A 22,456-nucleotide genomic window follows, 5' to 3' on the forward strand; every position below is an offset into this window, starting at 1 on the left:
ATGAAATTAATAGGCAGCAGGTTTAAAACAAACAAAAGGAAATACTTCTTCGCACAGTGCACAGTCAACCTGTGGAACTCATTGCCAGAAGATTTTGGCCAAAACTATAATGGGGCTCAAAAAAGAGATAGATAAGTTCCTGGAGTATAGATCCATCAATGACTATTAGCCAAGATGGCCAGGAATGCAACCCCATGCTCTGGGTATCCCTAGCCTCTGACTACCAGAAGCTGGGAGTGGACAATGAGATGGATCGCTCAATGATTGCTCTTTTCTGTTCATTCACTTGCAAGCACCTGGCATTGCCCACTGTCGGAAGACAGGATATCTGGCTAGATGGACCATTGGTCAGACTAAGTATGTCTGTTCTTATGTTCTTAACCAGAGCTGGGCAAAAATTTTCATCCAAAACATTTGTTTGATGAAAAATGCAGATTCTGTGCACTGAAACCTTTCATGAATTTGCATCAGTTTTGGCAACTTATTTTGGCCGAGAAAAAAAAATCTAAAAAACCTGAAAGGTTTTGTTTCAACATTTTTGAAATAAAACATTTCCGTTTTTCCATTTGAAATGATGTTTTGTATCAAAATTTCCTTTAATTTTATTTTTTTCAAATTTCAAATATTTTAAAAAGTGAAAAACGGTTTGTTTGATCTGAAACAATTTTCTTTCCACTTTTCACCAAAAAATGTGATTTTTTTTCCAGTTAGACTGAAACACTTTTTTCCCTAATTTTTCATAATTACTAATCTATTATTTGCACATCTCTAGAAGGAACTAATTTTTAATTTATGTATTTATTATTCATTTCCTTCCTTTTCTGTTCCTTGTACAGTGAGAAAATTTGCTCCATTTGAGGTTCAGATATATTTCTGCCCTTTTTTCCCTCCATTTTCTGCATCTTCCTGTTTCTGATTCTCTTTTCCTGACCTGTCTGTGTGAATCTCCTTCATCCTTTTCTTCGTATCTCATTCTCTGTAGCAACCCCCAGTTCTCTACACAAGCTGCTTCAGCCCCAATCCTTGCCTCATTTGATCTGTTAAAATGACCAAGGTGTGATGGGATGCTTATCCCACACATAGAGTCATAGAACCATAGAGTTAGAAGGGACCTCAAGGGTCATCTAATCTAATCCCCTGCCATAATGCCATGATGTGTCTAAATCCTCCAAGATGGATGAAAACTTCCTGTGAAACCCATTCTACAACCTTGCTAAACAGTTGCTTCCATTGTTCTGCTCTTCTTTTGTTTAGAAAGTTTTTCCTGATTTAATCTAAATCTGCTCTACTGTAGTTTGAACCTGTTGCCTCTTGTCCTGCCCTCCATCTTTTTTATGGCAGCCTTTTACGTGTTTGAAGACTGCTATCATATCCCCCCCATCTCCTCTTTTGCAAACTAAACATATCCAATTCCTTCATATGTAAGGCTGCGAATCATTCATGGAGGTCATGGAAGTAATGGCTTCTGAGACTTTCCATAACATCCGTGAATTTTGCAGTTCTGGTGCAGCTGACCCCAGAACCGCCCAGTAGCTGAGGAAGCCCCAGGGCCAGCCACACCAGGCACTGCTCTGGCAGCCCCAGGCAACTGGTCCCCAGCGCTGCCCTGGTGCAGTGGTCCGGGACCAGCTGCGGTGGCAGCGGGGACCCAGGCCTCCCCCACCTGGACTAGCAGTGGCAGGGCCTCAGGCTGCACCCCACTCCAGATGCAGCAGGGCCTGGGCTGCCCCCCCGGCCAAAACATCACACCGTGAAGCTCCCCCCCAGCAGTTCCTCCCAACAGCAGCAGGGACTCCTCCCCCGCAACAGCAGTCTTCAGGAGTGCCCCCCCTCCCAGCAGGTAAGATTTAATCACAGGTATTTTTTATAAAAGACATGGACACGTCAGGGGGCCATGACTTTTTGTTTATTGCCCGTGACCTATCCATGACTTTTACTAAAAATACCCGCGACTAAAACATAGCCTTACTCATCTGACTTGTGTCAGGGACTCTAACCCCGACAGCGAAGTTTGTTGTCTGACTGCAGAGAGACAGGCAACACCAGCAAGGTCCGATCAAAAGCTTTTTATTGACAAGTGCACGCGTCAATAGAGAGCAGCTCGTCTCCTGAGAGAACCAGCCACTCTTTACAGCTTAGTATTAGCCTATATAGACAGTTTTATTACGTCATACATCATTCACTTGAACAACCCACCCCCCTTTGTCTAACAACTAGAAACTAGACACTTTTAATATACACACATGCCTAGACTATGTCTACAGCATTAGATTGTTAATAATATCTTAACAAGTACCAAAAGTTAGGAATGCAGGGGAGTTTAAAACAAGCCGATAACTAAACCAGGGAGTAAGAATCTGAACTGTGGGATGCTAGGGTTTCTTATCAGTTCTTCAAACACTGTTCCTAACACAGCACAGCTGGTACTATGTCAGGAATGCAACCCCTGGCTTATCTCACTTTTTCCAGGGCTTTGTGAAACAATGCTGCTTCTCAGTATTTTTCCACTCTGGGATTACCCAGAAACCTCTGTTAGCCTGACTTCAGTCAGGTTGGCATACCTATTTTGTCTGCTATATCTTCATTCAGGCCTAACACTTGCATTCCATCTCTTTGATTATCTTTGTTGCTCACCTCTGGATCCTTTCCAGTTTCTCTACATCCTTTCTATACAGCAGTGACCAAAATAAGATGTACTACTCCAGCTGAGGCCTAACCAGTGCCAAGTAGAGCGATACCATCACCTCCCCTGACTTGCATGCTATGCCTCTGTCAATGCATTTGTACATGCCATGATTCACTGTGGCAAAAAAGGCAAACATTCTAGGATGCATTAACAGAAGTGTTGTAAGCAAGACACAAGAAGTAATTCTTAGGCCTTGTCTACACTGGCAAGCTACTGCGCAGTAAAGAAGCTTTCTGCGGTGTAACTCCCGAGGTGTACACACTGCCAAGGCACTTAGTGCACAGAAACACCTCACTTGCAGCATTGTAAAAAAACCACCTTGATGAGAGTCGTAAGCCTTAAAGCGCAGAGGCTCCAGCGCTGTATTGGCAGTATAAACACATTACAGCGCAGAAAGCAATCAATTGGCCTCCAGACGTGTCCCATAATCCCTCAAGTGGCTGCTCTGCTCATTGTTTTGAACTTGGCTGCCCTGGAGACATGCACCCCTCTCCTTTCAAAGCTCCGTTTCTGACAGCCCTTGCGTGCTGTGCCGATCTGCTCAGAGACACCAAGCAAACCATTAACATGGAATGCTCGTGCTGTTGAACACAGAAGCCGGAGTGTGTGTGTGTGTGTGTGTGTGTGTGTGTGTGTGTGTGTGTGTGTGTGTGTGTGTGAGAGAGAGAGAGAGAGACAGACAGACAGACAGACAGATTGCTGTGCAGAGAGCTGGGGAGGGAGGTGGGGGCTGATGTCGGGGATACCCCCCTCCCCTGCCTCAGGACTGGTTGGTTCCTGCTTCTGTCTGAACTTACAAGACAACATGCTGGTACACTCTCTGTCCCCCAAAACACACTGTCACTCCCCCCCCACACACACTTCAGTTGAAAAACAGCTGACAGTGTAGTAGGATGCCCATGAAACATAGGATTGGGAAACCTGCATCATGTGACACTGTGCCTGCCCCATGAGGCATTGCAATCCCTTCCCAAAGCACCCTGTGGCCGCACTGATTAAGCCTCAGCTGGAATATTGTGTCCAGTTCTGGGCACCACATTTCAGGAAATATGTGGACAAATTGGAGAAAGTCCAGAGAAGAGCAACAAACATGATTAAAGGTCTAAAAAACATGACCTATGAGAGAAGATTTAAAAAATTGGATTTGTTTAGTCTGGAGAAGAGAAGACTGAGAGCGGGGCGGGGGGGCATGCTAACAGTTTTCAAGTACATAAAAGATTGTTAGAAGGATGAGGGAGATAAATTGTTCTCGATAACATCTGAAGATAGGACAAGAAACAATGAGTTTAAACAAGGGCAGTTTAGGTTGGACATTAAGAAAAATTTCCTAACTGTCAGGGTAGTTAAGTACTGCAATAAATTGCCTAGGGAGTTTGTGGAATCTCCGTCATTAGAGATTTTTAAGAGCAGGTTAGACCAACACCTGTCAGGGATGGTCTAGATAATACTTAGTCCTGCCATGAGTGCAGGGGGTGGGATCAGATGACCTTCGATGTCCCTTCTAGTCCTATGATCCTATAATTCTATGTAGGGGAAGCACTTTTGCCACACAGGGAATAAATAGCTAGTGTTGTCACTGAAGTGTTATCCATGGGCTTTACAGTTGATGCTCTGATTTGCTTAGTAGGGGCAGTGGAGTTTACACCGTTAGAGGGTCACCGTTTCAGGCTCTCTGCAGACTCAGGCAGATGTTGCCGAACTAGTCACACTTGAGGCACATTTGGAAGGTTTTCCTTCCAGCCATAAAGGCCAAAAAATTATTTTAAACAAACAAAACAAACAAACAAAAATGAAAGCTTAGATTCTGGAGATTTCCAAAGTGTCATGTGGGTCATACAGATATATCAGATGGGTTGTGTGATGGGTTGGATCACAGAAACCCCCTTAGGGTTGCCAACTGATGTGCCAAGACTACTTTTGCCCCTGCTTTCCCTGCCAGCCTGGGAATCCATCACCCTGTCTTGTTGAGCCAGACACACCAGTTTGCTCCAACACAGACCCAGGGTCTGAGCCACATGCCCCAAAGCTGCAGATTTAACTGAAAGCAGCTTAAGAAGTGTTCCTGTCTTTAACACTCAGATGCCCAACTCCCAATGGGGTCCAAACCCCAAATAAGCCCCAATAAACCCCAAATAAACTCGCAAATTGTTCACCCTCTATAACACTGATAGAGAGATATGCACAGCTGTTTGCCTCCCCCACCCCGCCCAGGTATTAATACATACTCTGGGTTAATTAATAAGTAAAAAGTGATTTTATTAAATACAGAAAGTAGGATTTAAGTGGTTCCAAGTAGTAACAGACAGAACAAAGTGAATTACCAAGCAAAATAAAATGAAACATGCAAGTCTAAGCCTAGTACAGTAATAAAACAATACAGATAAAATCTCACCTTCAGAGATGTTTCAATAAGTTTCTTTCACAGATTGGACGCCTTCCTAGTCTGGGCACAATCCTTTCCCCAGGTACAGCCCTTGTTCCAGCTCAGGTGATAGCTAGGGGATTTCTCATGTTGGCCACCACCTTTGTTCTGTTCCACCCACTTATATATCTTCTGCATAAGGCAGGAATCATTTGTCCCTCTGGGTTCCCACCCCTCCTTCTCAATGGAAAAACACCAGGTTAAAGATGGATTCCAATTCAGGTGACGTGATCACATGTCACTGTAAAACCCCAAGCCTTCATTCTTCCCAGCCTGACTCACAGGAAGGCCTGCCTGCAAACAGAGCCATCCACAGTCCATTATCCTGGTTGATAGGAGCCATCAAGATTCCAAACCACCATTAATGGCCCACACTTTGCATAATTACAATAGGCCCTCAGAGATATATTTCATATTTCTAGTTTCAGATAGAAGAGTGATACATGTATACAAATAGGATCATCACACTCAGTAGATAAGATTTGTAATGATACCTGATAAGAGACCTTTTGCATGAAGCATATTCCAGTTACATTATATTCACACTCATTAGCATATTTTTCATAGAATCATATCGTGTGCAACATCACAGGTTGTGTATTAGACACTTCTAGATAATTAGATATTGTAGATAGATACCATGGGTGTTTAAATAATATAGCTAGTGTGACAAAGTTCCTCCTCTACCTTGGTGGGTCCTGCGCTTACTGGAGGATTTGCTCAGTAATCTTCCCCTTTGGTGGAACCCACAGTCTGGGTCAACTCCTCCTGTGACTGATCAGGAGTTGGGAGGTTTGGGGGGAACCGGGGCCCACCCTCTACTCCGGGTTCCAGCCCAGGGCCCTATGGATTGCAGCTGCCTATAGTGCCTCCTGTAACAGCTGCATGACAGCTACAACTCCCTGGGCTACTTCCCCATGGCCTCCTCCAAACACCTTCTTTATCCTCACCACTGGACCTTCCTGCTGGTGTCTGATAATGCTTGATTGTATGATAATTTCTCAATCCTCCAGCAGCACACCCTCTCAGTCTCAGCTCCTTGTGCCTCTTGCTCCCAGCTCCTCACATGCACTTCTCTCCTCTGGCTCCTCCTCTTCTGACTGGAGTGAGCTCCTTTTTAAACCAGGTGCCCTGATTAGCCTGCATTGATTGGCTGCAGGTGTTCTAATCAATGTAGCTATCTCCACTGCCTTCTAGAATGATGTTAATTGGCCCCAGGTGCCTTGATTAACCTGGAACAACTGCCATTTGGTTACCACGGTCCTAGGGATTTGTTTAGCCTGGAGCTAGCATACCTGTTCCTCAGTACTTTACTGTAGCCATCTGGCCTTGCCCCATCACACTAGATAATGTTGACAGAGGGATCAGTGTGTGGGTGGATTGATGGATGGATGGATGGTTAGATTTTGTAGGTGACTAGTCAATATAGCTAGGTAGTGTGCATGGATAGATAGACAGAGAATTCTTCAGACAGACAGATATTGTAGGTAGATATTTTAGATAGATAAGTACTGTATACAGAATTCTAAAAATGTAGGGCAAGAAGGCACCTTAAGAGGTCATCTAAGTCCATCTCCCGGGCTGAGGCAATATTAAGTATAGCTAGACCATCCTTGACAGGTGTTTGTTGAACCTATTCATAACATATTCAGGCCAACTCTCATTGATTTCACTGGTTCTTCCTGAGTAAGGAATGAGTAAAAAGTGACAGCTATTAGTCAGGATGGTCAGGGTTGGTGTCTCTAGCCTCTGTTTGCCAGAAGCTGGGAATGGGCAACAGGGGATGGATTACTTGATGATTCCCTGTTCTGTTCATTCCGTCTGGGGCACCTGGCAATGGCCACTGTCGGAAGTCAGGATACTGGGCTAGATGGACCTGGTCTGACCCAGTATGGCCATTCTTATGTTCTTATGATGAAGGATTTGGTCCCCTTATTGTACATGCCACTGGTTAGGGTGACAATGAGGTACAGTCAAAATGAGTGGTGAGGTGACATATGCAGTAAGAACAAGTTAAGATGACAGAGCAATAACACCCCATCCTGTCCTTGTCTCTAGCTAAACGGCGTGATCACCAGTCTCCCAGTGACACTGTCAGACGGTAAAATCAGAGTGTACCAGAGAGGCTTCAGCGCCATCCTGCAGACAGACTTTGGTCTCCAGGTGGCATACAACTGGGACTGGCATCTGGTGATCACCCTCCCCAGCAGCTATTATGGGGCCACGTGTGGCCTATGTGGGAACTTCAACCAGAACCCTGAAGATGACATGACATCAGCCAGTGGCACCAAAGTCTCCTCCATCGTGGGCTGGGCTGCCAGTTGGAAAGTCCAAGACCAGGATCCTTTTTGCTGGGATTCCTGCCAAGAGAACTGCCTGACATGTGATGAGAGCACAAGGAAGCTGTACGGGGGTGACAGTCACTGTGGGTTGATCAGCAAAGCCCTGGGAGGGCCCTTCAGAGAGTGTCACTCCAGAGTGAACTCCAGTGAGTTCTTTGATAGCTGCGTCTATGACGTGTGTCTGAACAGGGGCGCTACAAGAATCTTGTGCCAGGCGTTGGAGGCCTACGCAGCAACCTGCAGAGACCACGGGGCCACCGTCTATGACTGGAGGATGCCATCTGGCTGCGGTGAGTCTGACAGCTTGGTGTCCTTACTGACACGGGCATGATCGGGCTAGTCAGTAGAGAAACCTGGACGTTTTTCATTCCTCCGGAGTTTTGAGGAAAAATGCCATTCTTGTCAAATTCAAAATTTTAGAAAAAAGTTCAGATTTTGACAAAATTTAATTTTAAAAAGTGTGAGACAAAGTGTGTCAGTAACATTTCAGAATGGAACATTTCAATTTTTCATTTTGAAACGACTGTTGACAACAAAATTAATTATTTTTAGACACAAAACATTTTTAAAAAGTTTTATAAGATTGAAATCAGAAAGTAGTGTTTTGATTTTATCAAAATAAAACACTTCAACTGACTTGCAACAATGTCTGGGACAGGAATTTCATTTCCGTTCCCTTTCGGAACAGAAGAAAATCCAAAATCTTGATATTTCCCATGAAATGGTAAATCTGGTTTCAGCTCAGTTCCATTAGCCGATCTGTTCACTCTGTCGGTGGAAGGGATGGTGAATGACCTGAGCATAGGGTTGTGAATGGCTGGGTTTCTTGGGATAGGGATCAACACTGACTCTGAGCACCACTTACTGAGCTCCGTACTCCGCTCCTTGCAGTACAACGCCCCCTAGTGTCACCCTTGGGAATTGGAGTCAGCACTGATTCCAAGGAGTGAACATCCCCTACTGAGCCTTCCACCCCACTCCCTGAAGCAGAGTGACCACTAGTGCAACACTGGGGCATTGGAGTCAGCATGGACACAAGTGGAGAGCACCTACTAATCAGATCCGTCTCCTTTATTTGCAGAACGGCGCCCCCTAGCTCCACACTGTGCCATTAAGGTCAGCACTAACTCAAGGGAGAGTACTCTTACCTAGCACTCCCTGCAGACCTAAGTGTTCTTTATACCCAAGCGCTGACCCTGATTGACTCATGGCCTGTGAGATTTGGCTGCAGACATATATGGCCTTTTGGTTCCTGAATGCAGAAGTTAATTCCACCGTCCTTTTCCTTTTGGCTGTTTCATGCAGGGTGGATAACGCACTGCATGTAAGAATTTGTCTGTAGATCTCACTGCATCTAGGCAGGTTGTTACATTTATTTCCTGTATTTTTAAATCTCCCCTTTCCAACCCTGTCCCAGCCCTGCCCTGCCCTGAGAACAGCCACTATGAGGCCTGTGGGAACGCCTGCCCAGCCAGCTGCTCTGACCGAACTGCCCCCTCCTCCTGCCGGGAGCCCTGTGTGGAGACCTGCCAGTGTAATGACGGTTACGTCCTCAGCACTGACAAGTGCGTCCCCCTGGCGAGCTGTGGCTGTGACTACAATGGCCGCTACTACAAACCCAATGAGGAGTTCTGGGATGATGAGAACTGCCAGTCTCGGTGCAGGTGTGACCCCAGCGTGAGCACAGTGGTTTGCAGGAAGACCAGTTGCAAGGCCAAAGAAAGATGCTCCGTGGTCAATGGGGTCCGTGGCTGCCATGCAATCAGCTACCCCACCTGCATAGGTACTGGAGACCCTCACTACACCACCTTTGATGGGAAAAAGTATGATTTTATGGGCACCTGCATCTACCAGTTCGTGGCTCTCTGCTCTGAGGACCCCACACTCACCCCGTTCAATGTCAAAGTGGAGAACAACAACCGAGGCAGCAAGGCCGTGTCCTTCACCAAAACAGTGACCTTAGAGGTCTACAACGTGACCATCAGCTTGAGCCAGGAGCATCCACGCAAGATCCAGGTAGGGATGCAGGATCACTGGGGAATGCAGGAAGTCATTTCAATGATCTCTTGTCAGCGCTCTATGTTGTCTTCTTAGCTCTGGGAGGGAGTGGGGTCTAGTGGTTGGAGCGGGGGGGGCTGGGAGCCAGGACTCCTAGGTTCTATCACAGCTGTGGGGGCTAGTGGGTTTGAGCAGACGGTGCTAAGAACTAAAGCTCCAGCATTCTTCTCCGGGGAAGTGGTTTGTGCTGGGATTCAGACATTTAGGATTTTATTCCTCTCTCTGCCCCTGACCAGCTTAATAACCTACGGCAAGTCGCTTCCTACCTTTGTACCTCTATGAGCAGGTCTACATATAAAACACTGCACCGATGCAGTTGCACCGCTGTAGCGCTTCGTGAAGACGCTACTACATTGATGGGAGAGCTTCTCCTGTCGGCGTAGTTATTCCAGCTCCCCAAGAGGCAGTGGCTATGTTGACAGGAGAAGTCCTCCCATTGACATAGCATTGTCTACACCCCGCGGGGTTAGGTCAGTGTAACTGCGTTGCTCAGGGGGTGGATTTTTCACACACTGGAGTAACGTAGTTATACCGATGTAAGATTACAGGGTAGACCTGGCCTATTTCCCCAGCTCTAAAGGGGGTAATGAGATCTTTTCACTTCACAGGGCAGTTGTGGGTAGAGCTATGCAAATAACTAGTTCTTTGATACACTGCCAGTTCTGAAAATATTGACAAAAATTCTGTTCCACCTGAAAGGAAACTTTTTTTGTTTTGTTTCTGGGCAATAAAAAGCCAAGGAAATGATGGGCTAGGTTCATGCAGTCACCAGCACTGCTAATGATTCCTTTTAGGCCAGTGGGTGAGCACTCACCTGGGATGTGGAAGACCTGGATTCCATTCTTCCTTCTGCCTGATGGGGAGAAGGAATTTGAATTTGCTGGAGAGTCCCCTAGCTACTGGACTATGGGATATTCTGGGGCAGGGCTATGCTTAAAATTTAGATCAATCTAAGGTCTGGTCTACCCGGGGGCGGGGAGGGGGCAGGGAATCGATCTAAGTTACGCAACTTCAGCTAGGTGAATAACGTAGCTGAAATCGACGTACTGAGATAGACTTACCGTGGTATCTTCACTGTAGTGAGTTGACTGCTGCTGCTCCCGTGTTGACACTGCCTGCGCCTCTTGCAGAGCTGGAGTCGATGGGAGAGTGCTAGTCTAGACGTGATAAATCAACCCCTGCTGGATTGATGACTGCCCGCCGATCTGGTGGGTAGTGTAGACATACCCCAAGCTATATCTTTTAGGGGTCTGAAACACACACACACACACACCCTGAGCACTGTAGTTAAGCCAACCTAACCCCTGGTGTAAACACAGCTAGGTTGACAGAAGAATTCGTCCATCAATGTAGCTACCACTGCTCAGGGAGCTGGATTACCTACCTCCATTGGAAAAACCCCTTCCATCAACATAGGACGTGTCTGGACCTTGACACGTCAGCAGCACATAGCGCCCGTAGTGTAGATATGCCCTCAGCCTCTCCTCTTGAAGCTGTTCCACTTTGTATAAAATACGTGACTAATCCCTGGCCCAGAGAGCAAGAATAAGAATGATTCTATACCCGGCTGTTAAGCACCCAGCTGGGGCAGGGGGAGACCCACATTCAAATTCCTGCTCCATTGACTAGTTAGTTATACAAAGTAGAACAGCTTCAACAGGAGAGACTGAGAATACCTTTGCCCTAGAGTAGCCTAGTAGGTGCTAAATGTGAGACCGGATTTTCAATCCTGCTCCGTATCAGGCAGTGGTGGGAATTGAACCCAGGTCTGCCACATTCCAGGTGAGTGTCCTAATGACTGGGCTAAAGGTTATAAAGGAAACTGCTCCTGCATATGGCCCCTTGTGCATCCAGCCTGAATTTTTTTTTCCACCACAACTGTCCCTCCAATTTTTATGAAATATAGAAATACTGAATTTATGAGCAAATATATTATTTGTGTGAGATTTTTCACCCAAAGAAAAGGGCTATAGTAGAGAGCAATGGGATGAAATATTAATGCACTGGGTTACCCTCCACCCAATTCAGAAATATAAATTCTGGAGCCAGAGCATCCATGGCTGCGCCGTGGAAATGGAATTATTTCATCTTGAATGCACTGCATGAAATCCTTGACAATCTCTACTGTATGTTTTCCAGGTCAATGGTGTCTTTGTGGACCTGCCCTTCTCCCACCAGCACAAGTTCAAGGCCTACATCAGTGGAGTCCATGGCTTTATCCAGACTGATTTCGACCTGAGAGTGAGTTTTGACTGGTACAGCTATGCCAGGGTCATCATACCCAATACGTACGCCAACGCAGTCTCACGGACTCTGTGGCAATGCCAATCAGGACCCCAGCGACGATCTGACCATGAAGAATGGAACTCAGACATCTGATGAGATTCAGTTCGCTGACAGCTGGAAGGTGGGGGAGGTCCCAGGGTGCTCGTCTAGCTGCACCGGGGACTGCTCAGTCTGCAGTGAGGCTCAGAAACAACCCTATAAGGGAGACCAGTACTGTGGGGTCCTCACCCGACAGTACGGGCCATTCAGACAGTGCCACGGGGCCATCGACCCAGCTCCCTTCTTTGATGATTGTATCTATGACACCTGCCAATACAAGGGTCACCAGGACACGCTGTGCACCGCAATCAGCGCCTACGTCACATCCTGCCAGGCCAAGGGCATCTGGATAGGGCAGTGGAGATCGGCCTCATTCTGCGGTAAGTGTCACCTGTGGGACCCTGCTTTAGGGACTGTTTACTTCACATGTGCACCAGCGCCTCTGCAGGGTGGGGTCAGAATTGTTCACCCACCCAGTTCTGAGTTTTAATTTACAGTGTGCGATATCTTTGTTACAGATTCTAGACCTAGACATTTCCAACATGCAATTAAAATTTTAGCCCCTGAAATATATTTTTCATTCTGTGTCATGTTACTTAATGTTTAGATTGTAAACTTTCTCTTAGAGCTCATCTTCTCTGTTCCTGCTGTTTTCATGGCTTGTCTACATTTACAGAGCTGCAGCTTCACAGATGCAGCTGTGCCGCTGTAGCACTTAGTGAAGACGCAACCTATGCTGATAGGAGAGCTTCTCCCATTGGCGTAGTTAATCCACCTCCTTGATAGTCGGTAGCTATGGCAATGGGACAAGCCCTCCTGTCACCATAGCACCAGGAGTTTGGTCAGTATAACTGTGTAGGTGTGGATTTTCCACATCCCTGAGTGATGTACTTATACTGACATAAGTCTGTAGTGTAGACCAAGCCTTACACTTTGCCTTTCCAGAGTAAATTGAATTAATACTTTGGCATTTAGAGAAGTAGAAACATTTTATAACATTCATTAAGTCTTGTAAGTCACTGTAAGATAGGTAAGTATTGTTTTCCCCATTTGATCGGCTGGGAAAATTAGGAAAAGAGCTGGCAAATTATTTGGCCAAAGGTGTCCTCCATAAATAGGTGGCAGAGCTAGGAAAAGAACCCAGGAGTTCTGAGCCCTCCTGCTTGCAACATAATGCATGAATGCAGACTCCCACTATTCTAGTCAAGAGCTGACCCCTTATCCAACAGATGGGAATAGAACCCAAGAGTCCTGATGGCCACTCCCCTAATTTAATCACTAGACTGTACTTTTCCCAGAGATGAAACTAGGACCAGGAGTGTGAAAGATGTGAAAAGAAAGAGACTTTCAACAACATTGACCAAGATGATCTGTTAGTTCAACCATGTTTCTCCTCTCACAGAAATTCAAATTCTCTCTGATCTTTTTCTTCAGCACCCACCTGCCCCCTTAACTCTCACTACGAACTCTGTGGAACCGGCTGCCCTTCCAACTGCAACAACCTGTGGGCTCTAGATCGGTGTGAGAAACCCTGTGCTGAAGGGTGTTTCTGTGATGCTGGATTCACCCTGAGTGGTGACAAGTGCATCCCTGTTGCGCAGTGTGGCTGTGTGCACCAGGGCAGGTACTACAGGAAGGGAGAGGAGTTCTACCCCAGCGCCTCCTGCCAGAAACGCTGCCTGTGCAAAGACAATGGGATCGTTGAGTGCCTGGAGACCTCCTGTGGAGCCAATGAGGAGTGCAGGGTGGAGAACGGAGTCCTGGGCTGCCATGCCACAGGATATGGAACATGCGTCGCATCCGGCGGACCTCACTACATCTCCTTTGACGGACGGGCCTTTGACTTCCAGGGCTCCTGCACTTACACCTTAGCCAAGGTCTGCAGCAGAGACTCTGGACTGGGAAACTTCTCTGTGGTGGTGGAGAATGAGAGCCCTGGTGGTGGCCAGATGGCTGTGATGAGGACAGTGGTGGTGTCCCTGCATGATTACACCCTCACCATGGAGAGGGGGAGGAAGTGGAAGATTGTAAGTCCCTGTTTGCGATTAGTCTTAAATAGCACTAATGGGGTGTGTGTAAAACACTAGGACATTGCTAAGTCTCCACCAGTGATGGGTGAATTTCTCTCATTGGCACAGGTGGGTGGTGAGCTCTACACCCTGCCACTGGCTACGGACGATGGAAAACTTTGGATCAACCAAGAGGGGAACAACATCATTGTCCAATCAGCCTCTGGCCTCAAAGTCTTTTACGACACTGCCTCCTACCTCCTAGTGTTCGTCCCCAGCACCTATAAGGGACATGTATGTGGCTTGTGTGGCAACTTTAACGATGACAAGAACGATGATTTCCTACTGTCCGGTGTGAAGAGTACCCAGAGTGTGGATGAATTTGTCGCCTTCTGGAAGGTGCCTGTTGAGGATGCCATATGCTCTGATGGCTGTGGTGAGAAGTGCCCCATCTGTGATGCAGCCCAGACAGCGCCGTACCAGACTGAGAGCTCCTGTGGGCTGATCCTGGCCACCTCAGGTCCCTTCAGAGACTGTCACTCAAAAATCAATCCTGTTCAGTACTTCAACCACTGTCTCTATGACATGTGTGCCACCAACGGAAGGGGAGAGACCCTCTGCCAGAGCCTGCAGGCCTATGTGGCTGCGTGCCAGGCAGCTGGGGCCAAGATCGAGACCTGGAGAACGGCCTCCTTCTGCCGTAAGTCTATAGGACAATCTACAATCTGTACTTCATTAACCCATAGCTGCTGTGGTTCTTGTGCTATCCAACCTCCACAATGCCTCTCAGACTTCTAGGCTAAGTAGGAGCTTCTGTTTATTTAGGTGGGAGACCTCAGCTTAACTTGGCTTTCTGTCTGTGATGGTTGTAATTTACTTCTGTCCCTCCAGCCCTTGCCTGCCCGGCTAACAGCCACTACGAGCGGTGTACCAGATCCTGCGATTTCACCTGTGCCAGCTTGTTTGCCCCTGCCCAGTGCACTGGGAAGTGCTTTGAAGGCTGCTGGTGTGATCCAGAATACGTGTCCGATGGGGAGGCATGCGTCTCCATGGACAGGTGTGGCTGTGTGCACAATGGACGCTACATCAAGGTGGGTGCTGGGTTATTGGTCCGTCTGTTCCCCCAGATTCTGCCATTCTCCTCTGGCAATGGGATTCCCAATGAGGGTTAGAGTGACTATATAGTGGCATGTCCTGTATCCTACTATGAGGCTATACCTAAAACCTAGAGCCAAATCTTGCCCTCAGGGCCACCCATGCGGCTTCCACTGCAGTCAATGGCAGCTGTGCATACAAAATGTGGGGCCCATCATTTCTATTACAGGGATCATAGAATCATAGAAGATCAGGGTTGGATGAGACCTCAAGAGGTTATCTAGTCCAACCCCTTGCTCAAAGCAGGACTAACACCAACTAAATCATCCCAGCCAGGGCTTTGTCAAGCCAGGCCTTAAAAACCTCTAAGGATGGAGATTCTACAACCTCCCTAGGTAACCCATTCCAGTGCTTCACCACCCTCCTTGTGAAATAGTTTTTTCCTAATATCCAACGTAGACCTCCCGCACTGCAACTTGAGACCATTGCTTCTTGTTCTGCCATCTGCCACCACTGAGAACAAGGATGGTCTTCTATATTCCAGGACAGGGCTTTGGAATAACCAAAGCAAAGGCTGCTCCCAGAAGATCTTTTCGCAGCTTTACACTGAGCTCAGAGTATCCCATAGGGGTGTCAGGTCTTTGAGAGTTTAATTGGTTCTGTGTAATTGCCCATGCAGGGCAGACTTGAGCAACGATACTCACAGTTTATGGACCTCACTAAGCAGCCTCGGTGGCTTGATCTAAGGAACTGACCAGTAACCTGGGATGTAACGTGATTCCCAGAAAGTGCTGAGCATGGGCTCAGATCAGACAGGTATCCAGATAGCCAGGTATTGAGATGAAGCTTGTTTGCAGGAGATTGTAAAACAGAGTTGGAAGGCAATACCATGAGGGAATGAAACTGTCCAGATGTTGGAGACTGAGCAAGTGTAAAGTAGGGAAACGGGTCTTTCCCCTCCAGGGGGTTTAACTCTGATCCAGACCCAGGCTAGTGGGACTGGCTGGCTTTGGGGGACAGGGGATGGGACACAGGGCCTCACTTTTCTAGGGGTGCCAGCTCTGAGCCAGCCCCAGGTCAGAGGGACTGCCTGGCTTAGTGGGTTGGGGAAATGGGACACAGGGTCTTTCTCCTCTACGTGCATCTGACTCTGATCCAGCCCAGGGTGGGGGGATTTGTTGGCTTAGGTGGGTGGGGAATGCGACATGGGGCCTTTCCCCTCCAGGGGACCAGCTCTGATCCAGCCTTAGTTCAGGGGGCAGTGAGTGGAATATGAGGCTCTTCCCCTCCAGTCTGGCTCCTGGGAAACAAGAGCATTGAGTGTGTGTAAAGAAAAGTGTTGGTGGGATTCAGCCTAATTTCTGGTCAGCAAATCTGCCTTTCACATGAAAATCAACACTGCAGCCACCCCCCTTGTTGTCATCCCTTGGGCAGGGGATGTTGCTAGGTGTTGGGGCTTGGTGTTATTAGACCTCAGTGTGGAGACCGGTCAATCCTACACCTTGCTTTCTTCATCTCTGCTGTATCCACCTGCTCTTTCTCTCTGTGATCAGCCTTGCTGAGCTATTGCTTCTGGAAGGTCCTTGACATCTTCCCTCTATTGATCCTCTCACGGCGGGGCTTTCCCATAGCTCTATATATTGCTGCTTCCAGTCCCTCCTGCCGAGGTGTGATTCCCTTTGCATTTCACTTAACAAAGTTGTTTGTCTGGGTATTTCCCTGAAGGCCGGGGAGAGCTTTGTCTCCAGCAAATGCTCTGAGAAATGCACCTGCCACGCTTCAGGCGAGGTCATCTGTGAGGAAACAAACTGTTCCGAAGAGGAGACATGCATGCTCAGGAATGGGGTGCGCAGCTGCGTGAAGCAGGTGGGCCGGTGCACGCTGGTCCCAGGAATATGGTTCACCTCCTTTGATGGTGTCGAGAGGGAAGTCCTCCTTGAAGGGCCCTACGAGGTGTCTTCCTCTGCGGGTTGACCTCCTGGTTCCGGATGGTGGTCAGTGTGTTCAGAGAAGGTGGCGTGGCTGTTCCTGATGGCATCTCTGTTTTCTTCAATGAGGGTCTGATCCATGTCAATAAGAAAAGGAGATTTGGGTAAGAGGAGGCTGGGTTAGCACATCCTAAACAAGGGGAGGGGTGAGTCACTGTTAAGATCCCTGCTTTATTGAAGGGAAGTGATCTGCCCAAAGTCATACGGTGAGTCAATGACTGAGTTGGGAATAGAGTGTAGGATTCCTGTTAGGACCCTGCTCTAACCTTTAGATCCAGGGATAGAACCCAGGAGTCCTGGCTCCTAGCTCACCCCTATTAGACCCCACTTCTCTCTCAGAGCCACAGATTGAACCCAGAAGTTCTGACTCCCACCCCCCACTCAAAGCCACTAGATCCTATTCCCTTCCATGAGCAAGAACCCAGGAGTCCTGGCTCCCAGCTCACTCCTTCTCTAATCCACTAGACCCCACTCCTCTCCCAGTGGCAGGACTAAAACCCATGCATTCTGAATTTTAGCCCACTCATCTAACCAGTGAATTATGCACCACACAGAGCTGGGAGTCCCTAACCTTCTCCTCTAATGGTGAGCTTGTGCTCAGTGGTGTAGCCAATTGGAGGGAAGAGGGGGAGCGGAAAAAAAAAGTGCCACCTGCTGCGGTGCTTTTACTGACGGGGCAGCACTCGGGGTCTTTGGCGGCAAGACCTTCACTCGCTTTGCGGGTCTTCAGCGGCATTTCAGTGATGAAGCGTCAGTGCCGCCGAAGACACCTGAAGCGAGTGAAGGTCCTGCCGCCGAGATGCCGCCGAAGACCCGGAATGCCGCCCCGTCAGTAAAAGCGCCGCAGCGGGTGGCGCCTTTTTTTTCCCCACTCCCAGGTGAGTAAAATTAAAAAGGCGCCACTTGTGCTCAGTGGGTGAGCGGCTGCTCCCCCGCTCCCATCAGCTACGCTACTGCTTGTGCTGCCACCAATAGCAAGGCTGTTCCTGACATACCAGCAGTCTCACCTGCAGTAGCGGTAGGAAGTTGAGGTGAACAAAAGACCTTCACCAGGGTATTTAACCACCCGACCACTGGGATGAATGTTAACAGAATGTTGACACACACCTTTGTAAACCGTGTGAGATCTGTGGATCAGGACGATGATGATTTGAGTAGATCTAGTCTTGGTCCCAGCCAGAGACAAGGATGAAAAATGCATATCTGTGTTATGGGCAGGATTTTTGACAAATGGTTTTTTGGACAAAAAATGCCTGTTCGTTGAACCCAAAACTTTTCATGATACGGGCTTGAGGTCTGACGAAGCTCCTAAGTGGAAAAAAAACTCTGAAAAAGGAGTTCCTAAATGCTCAAAATGAAACATTTCAATATTTTCAAAATGAAAAATTCTGGTTTTCCATTTCAGTATAACTTTGTGTTTCAAATTTTAAACGAATTAGTCTAAAAATTAAGTTAAAAGGAAAAAGGTCAAAATAGAAATGACACAACTTTACTGAAACAAAACATTTCGATTGACCCAAAACAAACAAACAAAAATTAAGGTTTTTGATTCGTGAAAATATTGAAGACTTTCCATACTGATTTAGGATGAGAAAAAATTTCAAACTCTCAAAAACTTGTGGCAATACTGGAAAACCATTCCACCCCCCTCCAGCTCTAATCTGTGTATTTACAGACTTTAAAACAAACCTGGTTTGAGTTTGGTTCTAATGACTGAAGAAATATGTTCCAAGGGAACTTTATATTCTCTGTACCAGTTATTATTATTATTTCTATTAAAGTAGGGGAGTGGGAAACTGGGAATGAGGACACGCAAGTATGGCAGCACAACGGGGCCCCAACCGTAATCAGGCCCCATTATGCCAGGTGCTGCCCAGACACATACCGAGAGACAGTCCCTGCTCACCTGAGATCAGGGCCCCATTGTGCCAGGCACTGCCCAGACACAGCCAGAGACAGGCCCTGCCCCAGCTAAGATCAGGGCCCCATTGTGCCAGACACACAGCGAGAGACAGTCCCTGCCCCCCTGAGATCAGGGTCTCTATCATGCAGAGCATACAACTCTGGTTTCCTGAGAACCAGTCGAATAGTTGTTCTGGGCTGGATTTCTCTGCCTCAGTTGACTGATGTCCCCAATTTACTGCCCTTCACAGTCAATATGATTAGATCTGACCCACATTTCTTCTGACTGAAAATGAAGCATTCGGCTGTAAGCTCGTTGGGGTGGAGACTGTGCTTTTGGTCTGTGTTTGTACAGCCCTTGGCACAAAGAGGTCCTGAACCACCCCTGGGATTCCAGGTGCTGTTGCAATAGAAACAATGCCACTAATTACGGAAACGTGAGCTAACGAAGACCATGTTAGGGTCAGAAAAAAGGAGAGACGACTCCCTTAGTCACACCATGCAATGAGGAGAAGGAGAATGGGAAAGAGATAGGCTCATCTCCCAGAGTGGAGGGGCAGATCCTGCTCTCAGTTACATCAGTCTCAATCTAGAGTTACTCCCCTGACTGCAATGGATTTACTCGGGTTTTACACTTGTTTGAGAGCAAAATCTGACCCAGCGATTCCAGACGCCATTGCCTTGTCCTGGGGTCCATAGCCTAGCTCTGTCTCACTCCCTCCCATGGCGCCCAGCTTTTCTCTGACCTCCTTGTCTGTGCCTTCCAGGTGAGAGGGCACCAAAAGCAGCTCCCAGTGAAGGTATCCGAAACCTTGTCTGTAAGTGAGTCTCAGGGCACCATCATGATTGTCCAGGGCTCTAGAATAAAGATTCTGTTCAGCCTGAGCGGGAAGGTGACGGTGACAGTCAACGAGAGCCTGGCTAACAAGCTGTGTGCACCTTGCGGGAACTTCAATGGCGACATCTCCGACGACCTGCGGCTGCCCAGCGGGCAGGTCGTGGGGAACACCACGGACGTGTTTGAAGCTTGGAGGGCACGAGACCTCTCAAAAAGGTAAGGGGCTTTCAAAGGGCTGCTCCTTCTAAGGCAGCGTGGCCATTCACTCTCCACAGGTGTGATCATGTGGTTGGCCTGGTTCATAGATTCCATATGTTCCAAGGCCAAGAGGGATCATTGTGACCTGCCTCGAAAGAATTCCTGTTAGAGCAGATCTTTTAGAAAAGCATCCAGGCTTGATTACAGAATGTTCAGCACTAGAAACCACTGGCCATGGCTACCTGCAGTGCCACTTTTGTTGAAGTAAAGACAATGGCTCTGATTCTGTTCTGTGCCACCTTTTCTCTGCTTCTGCTTCAGCCCCTGGCATATATTAGAGAAGCTACGGGCCGCTTTGGTTTATAACAGGGCTGCTTCACAGCCTGGATCAGTCCAGAATTGCTGCAGGGCCGCAGACTGTGAAGACTACCCATCTTGCCCTATGACCCATACACTGGGGTTTATGAGGTGGACAGCACAGGTCTGCCCCTGCCAGCCCTACACTGCTCCTTCCCTGGGGCAATTCTTGTGTAACTTTTACGGCCCTAGAGTGAGGTGTGGGGCTGGGGCAGACGCTCTCAGTCATTGTAAGGACTCCGAGATTCTTGATGACCCCAGTGTCAGTGGAGTGTGACAGGTTGGATCACAGAAAACTCCTTGGGAACTGCCAACTGATGTGCTGAGACCATTTCTAACCTGTTTTCCCTGCCAGCTTAGGACTCCAGAACCTTGCTAGATTGAACCAGACACGCTAGCCTGTTACAAACCCAGACCCAGGTCCGAACCGCGTCCCCGAACAGATGCAGACTTAACTGAAAACAGGTCTAACACTCAGATGGACAGCTCCCGATGGGGTCCAAACCCCAAATAAATCCGTATTACTCTGTATAAAAGTAAACTCATAAATTGTTCGCCCTCTATAACACTGAGAGAGAGATATGCACAGCTATTGCCCCCTACCCCCAGGTATTAACACATACTCTGGGTTAATTAATAAGTAAAAAGTAATTTTATTGACTACAAAAAGTAGGATTTAAGTGGTTCCAAGTAATAAGACAGAACAAAGTAAATTACCAAACAAAATAAAATAAAACACACAAGTCTAAACCTAAGAAAGTAAGAAAGTGATTATAGATGAAACCTCACCCTCAGAGATGTTACAGTAAACTTCTTTTACAGACTAGCCTCCTCCTAGTCTGGGTCCAGCAATCACTCACACCCCCATTGTTACTGTCCTTTGTTCCAGTTTCTTTCAGGTATCCTTGGGGGCGGGGTGGAGGAGGGAGGTCGAGAGGTTATCTCTTGAGCCAGTTGAAGACAAAATTGAGGGGTGTCCAGGAGCTTAAATAGAATTCCTCTTGTGGTGGAGACCCTCCCCTGTCTCCTATGCAAAATCCAGCTCCAAGATGGAGTTTTGGAGTCACATGGGCAAGTCACATGTCCATTCATGACTCAGTTTTTACAGGCGGCAGCCATTGCCTACATGCTATCTTGAATGTCTCCAGGAAGACTTCTTATGTGGATTGGAGCACTCCAAGATGCATTGCCAGTTAAGTGTTTTTTGATTGGGTACTTAATTTGCAGACTCCTTTCTCAAGAAGCTGAGCAAATGCTTTACTAAGGCTACTTAAACTCAAAGAAGTACCCAGCCAATATTCATAACTTCTAATACAAAAATGGTACATGCATACAAATAGGATAATATATTCAGTAGATTATAACCTTTTCAGAGATGTTACATGGCATATGTAGCAGAAAACATATACCAGTTGTGTCATATTTACATTCACAAGCATATTTCCATTAAAGCATTATGGGGTGCAACGTCACATGGTGTTTACTGGATTTCATTCCTGTTTGCTGGAGGGAGCCTCATAAAATATTTTGAGGTGGTTGGATGAAAAGTGCTGTCAATCTCAATCTGTGACCCAGCAGGAGGGACTAATTTTTGTCTTTCTCTTTCTCTCCTAGTGATCTTTAAAAGCCACCTGAGCTGCAATGGATCCCGCCCCCTTTCCCTTCCCTGCATTGGACTGGGCTGGCCAGTTACTCAGTAACAGGTCATAGCTTAGCACACAAAGGTGTGTTCCTTCATGCAGGGCTCTCCCTGCAGCGTGGATGAGTTCAGTGGTGCCGGGTGCATGACGGAAAATCTCATCTGGACTTGTCAATAGAGACATTTGCAAAGGTGTGTCTGAAGCAGCCGGCTCTGGCAGGCCTCGGGAACTGGCTTTCGTATTCCGCTTGGATCTGACTGTGCTAAGGTCCCTTCACAGCGCCTGTTAAGGCCTCTTTATGCTGCCAAAGTGGAATAAAGGAGCCTCAGCATAATGCGACTCAGGCTATTTGTCTCCCTTCTCAGCACTAGAGTGGTGTAAAGAGGGCTGGGGAATTGGGATTCCAGGCCTAGGCCTGCTGCCGATACATTGCAGGGACTATGGGCGAAGGTGCCTAACCACAACCTCCCTCTACGTCAGCACTGTGTGATAGGCGATGCCTTTCCTAACCTGCTCTTCCCCCGAGACCCACACACGGATCATGCCCACAAATCATCCCCATCCCCTCTGGCTTTCCTCGCCAGGGAATTAACAGC

The 22,456-nt window shown here is 47.5% G+C and overlaps 2 protein-coding genes and 1 long non-coding RNA gene across 4 annotated transcripts in view; all 3 read left to right on the forward strand.

Annotated features, from left to right (window-relative positions):
• The window catches only part of LOC120390523 (IgGFc-binding protein-like), a gene marked incomplete at its 3' end in the record, with an annotated part of 98,340 nt that extends 86,528 nt beyond the window's left edge, over positions 1 to 11,812 (forward strand). Inside the window, exons 35-37 of the mRNA XM_039513253.1 lie at positions 7,167 to 7,740; positions 8,868 to 9,466; positions 11,648 to 11,812. Of these exons, the coding sequence (XP_039369187.1) occupies positions 7,167 to 7,740; positions 8,868 to 9,466; positions 11,648 to 11,812 (1,338 nt within the window). The remainder of the gene's footprint in view (positions 1 to 7,166; positions 7,741 to 8,867; positions 9,467 to 11,647) is intronic.
• Positions 11,813 to 11,823: 11 nt separating this feature from the next.
• LOC120390526 (IgGFc-binding protein-like) lies at positions 11,824 to 16,911 on the forward strand. The gene is made up of 5 exons (XM_039513255.1): positions 11,824 to 12,213; positions 13,268 to 13,860; positions 13,972 to 14,542; positions 14,734 to 14,933; positions 16,663 to 16,911. Exons 1-5 carry the CDS (start codon positions 11,862 to 11,864, stop codon positions 16,909 to 16,911), a joined length of 1,965 nt encoding a protein of 654 aa, XP_039369189.1. The 5' UTR covers positions 11,824 to 11,861.
• Positions 16,912 to 16,981: 70 nt separating this feature from the next.
• Positions 16,982 to 22,199, forward strand: LOC120390206. Of its 2 annotated transcripts, XR_005591034.1 has the most exons (3): positions 16,982 to 17,029; positions 19,595 to 19,881; positions 21,835 to 22,199. It is a non-coding gene; the product is annotated as an uncharacterized LOC120390206 (long non-coding RNA). The 2 variants fall into 2 exon arrangements; XR_005591033.1 differs by lacking the exon at positions 16,982 to 17,029 and having other exon boundaries at positions 18,702 to 19,881.
• The last annotated feature ends 257 nt before the right edge of the window (positions 22,200 to 22,456 follow it).

Source organism: Mauremys reevesii, linkage group 24 (assembly GCF_016161935.1).
Source record: "Mauremys reevesii isolate NIE-2019 linkage group 24, ASM1616193v1, whole genome shotgun sequence".
NCBI lineage: Eukaryota > Metazoa > Chordata > Testudines > Geoemydidae > Mauremys > Mauremys reevesii.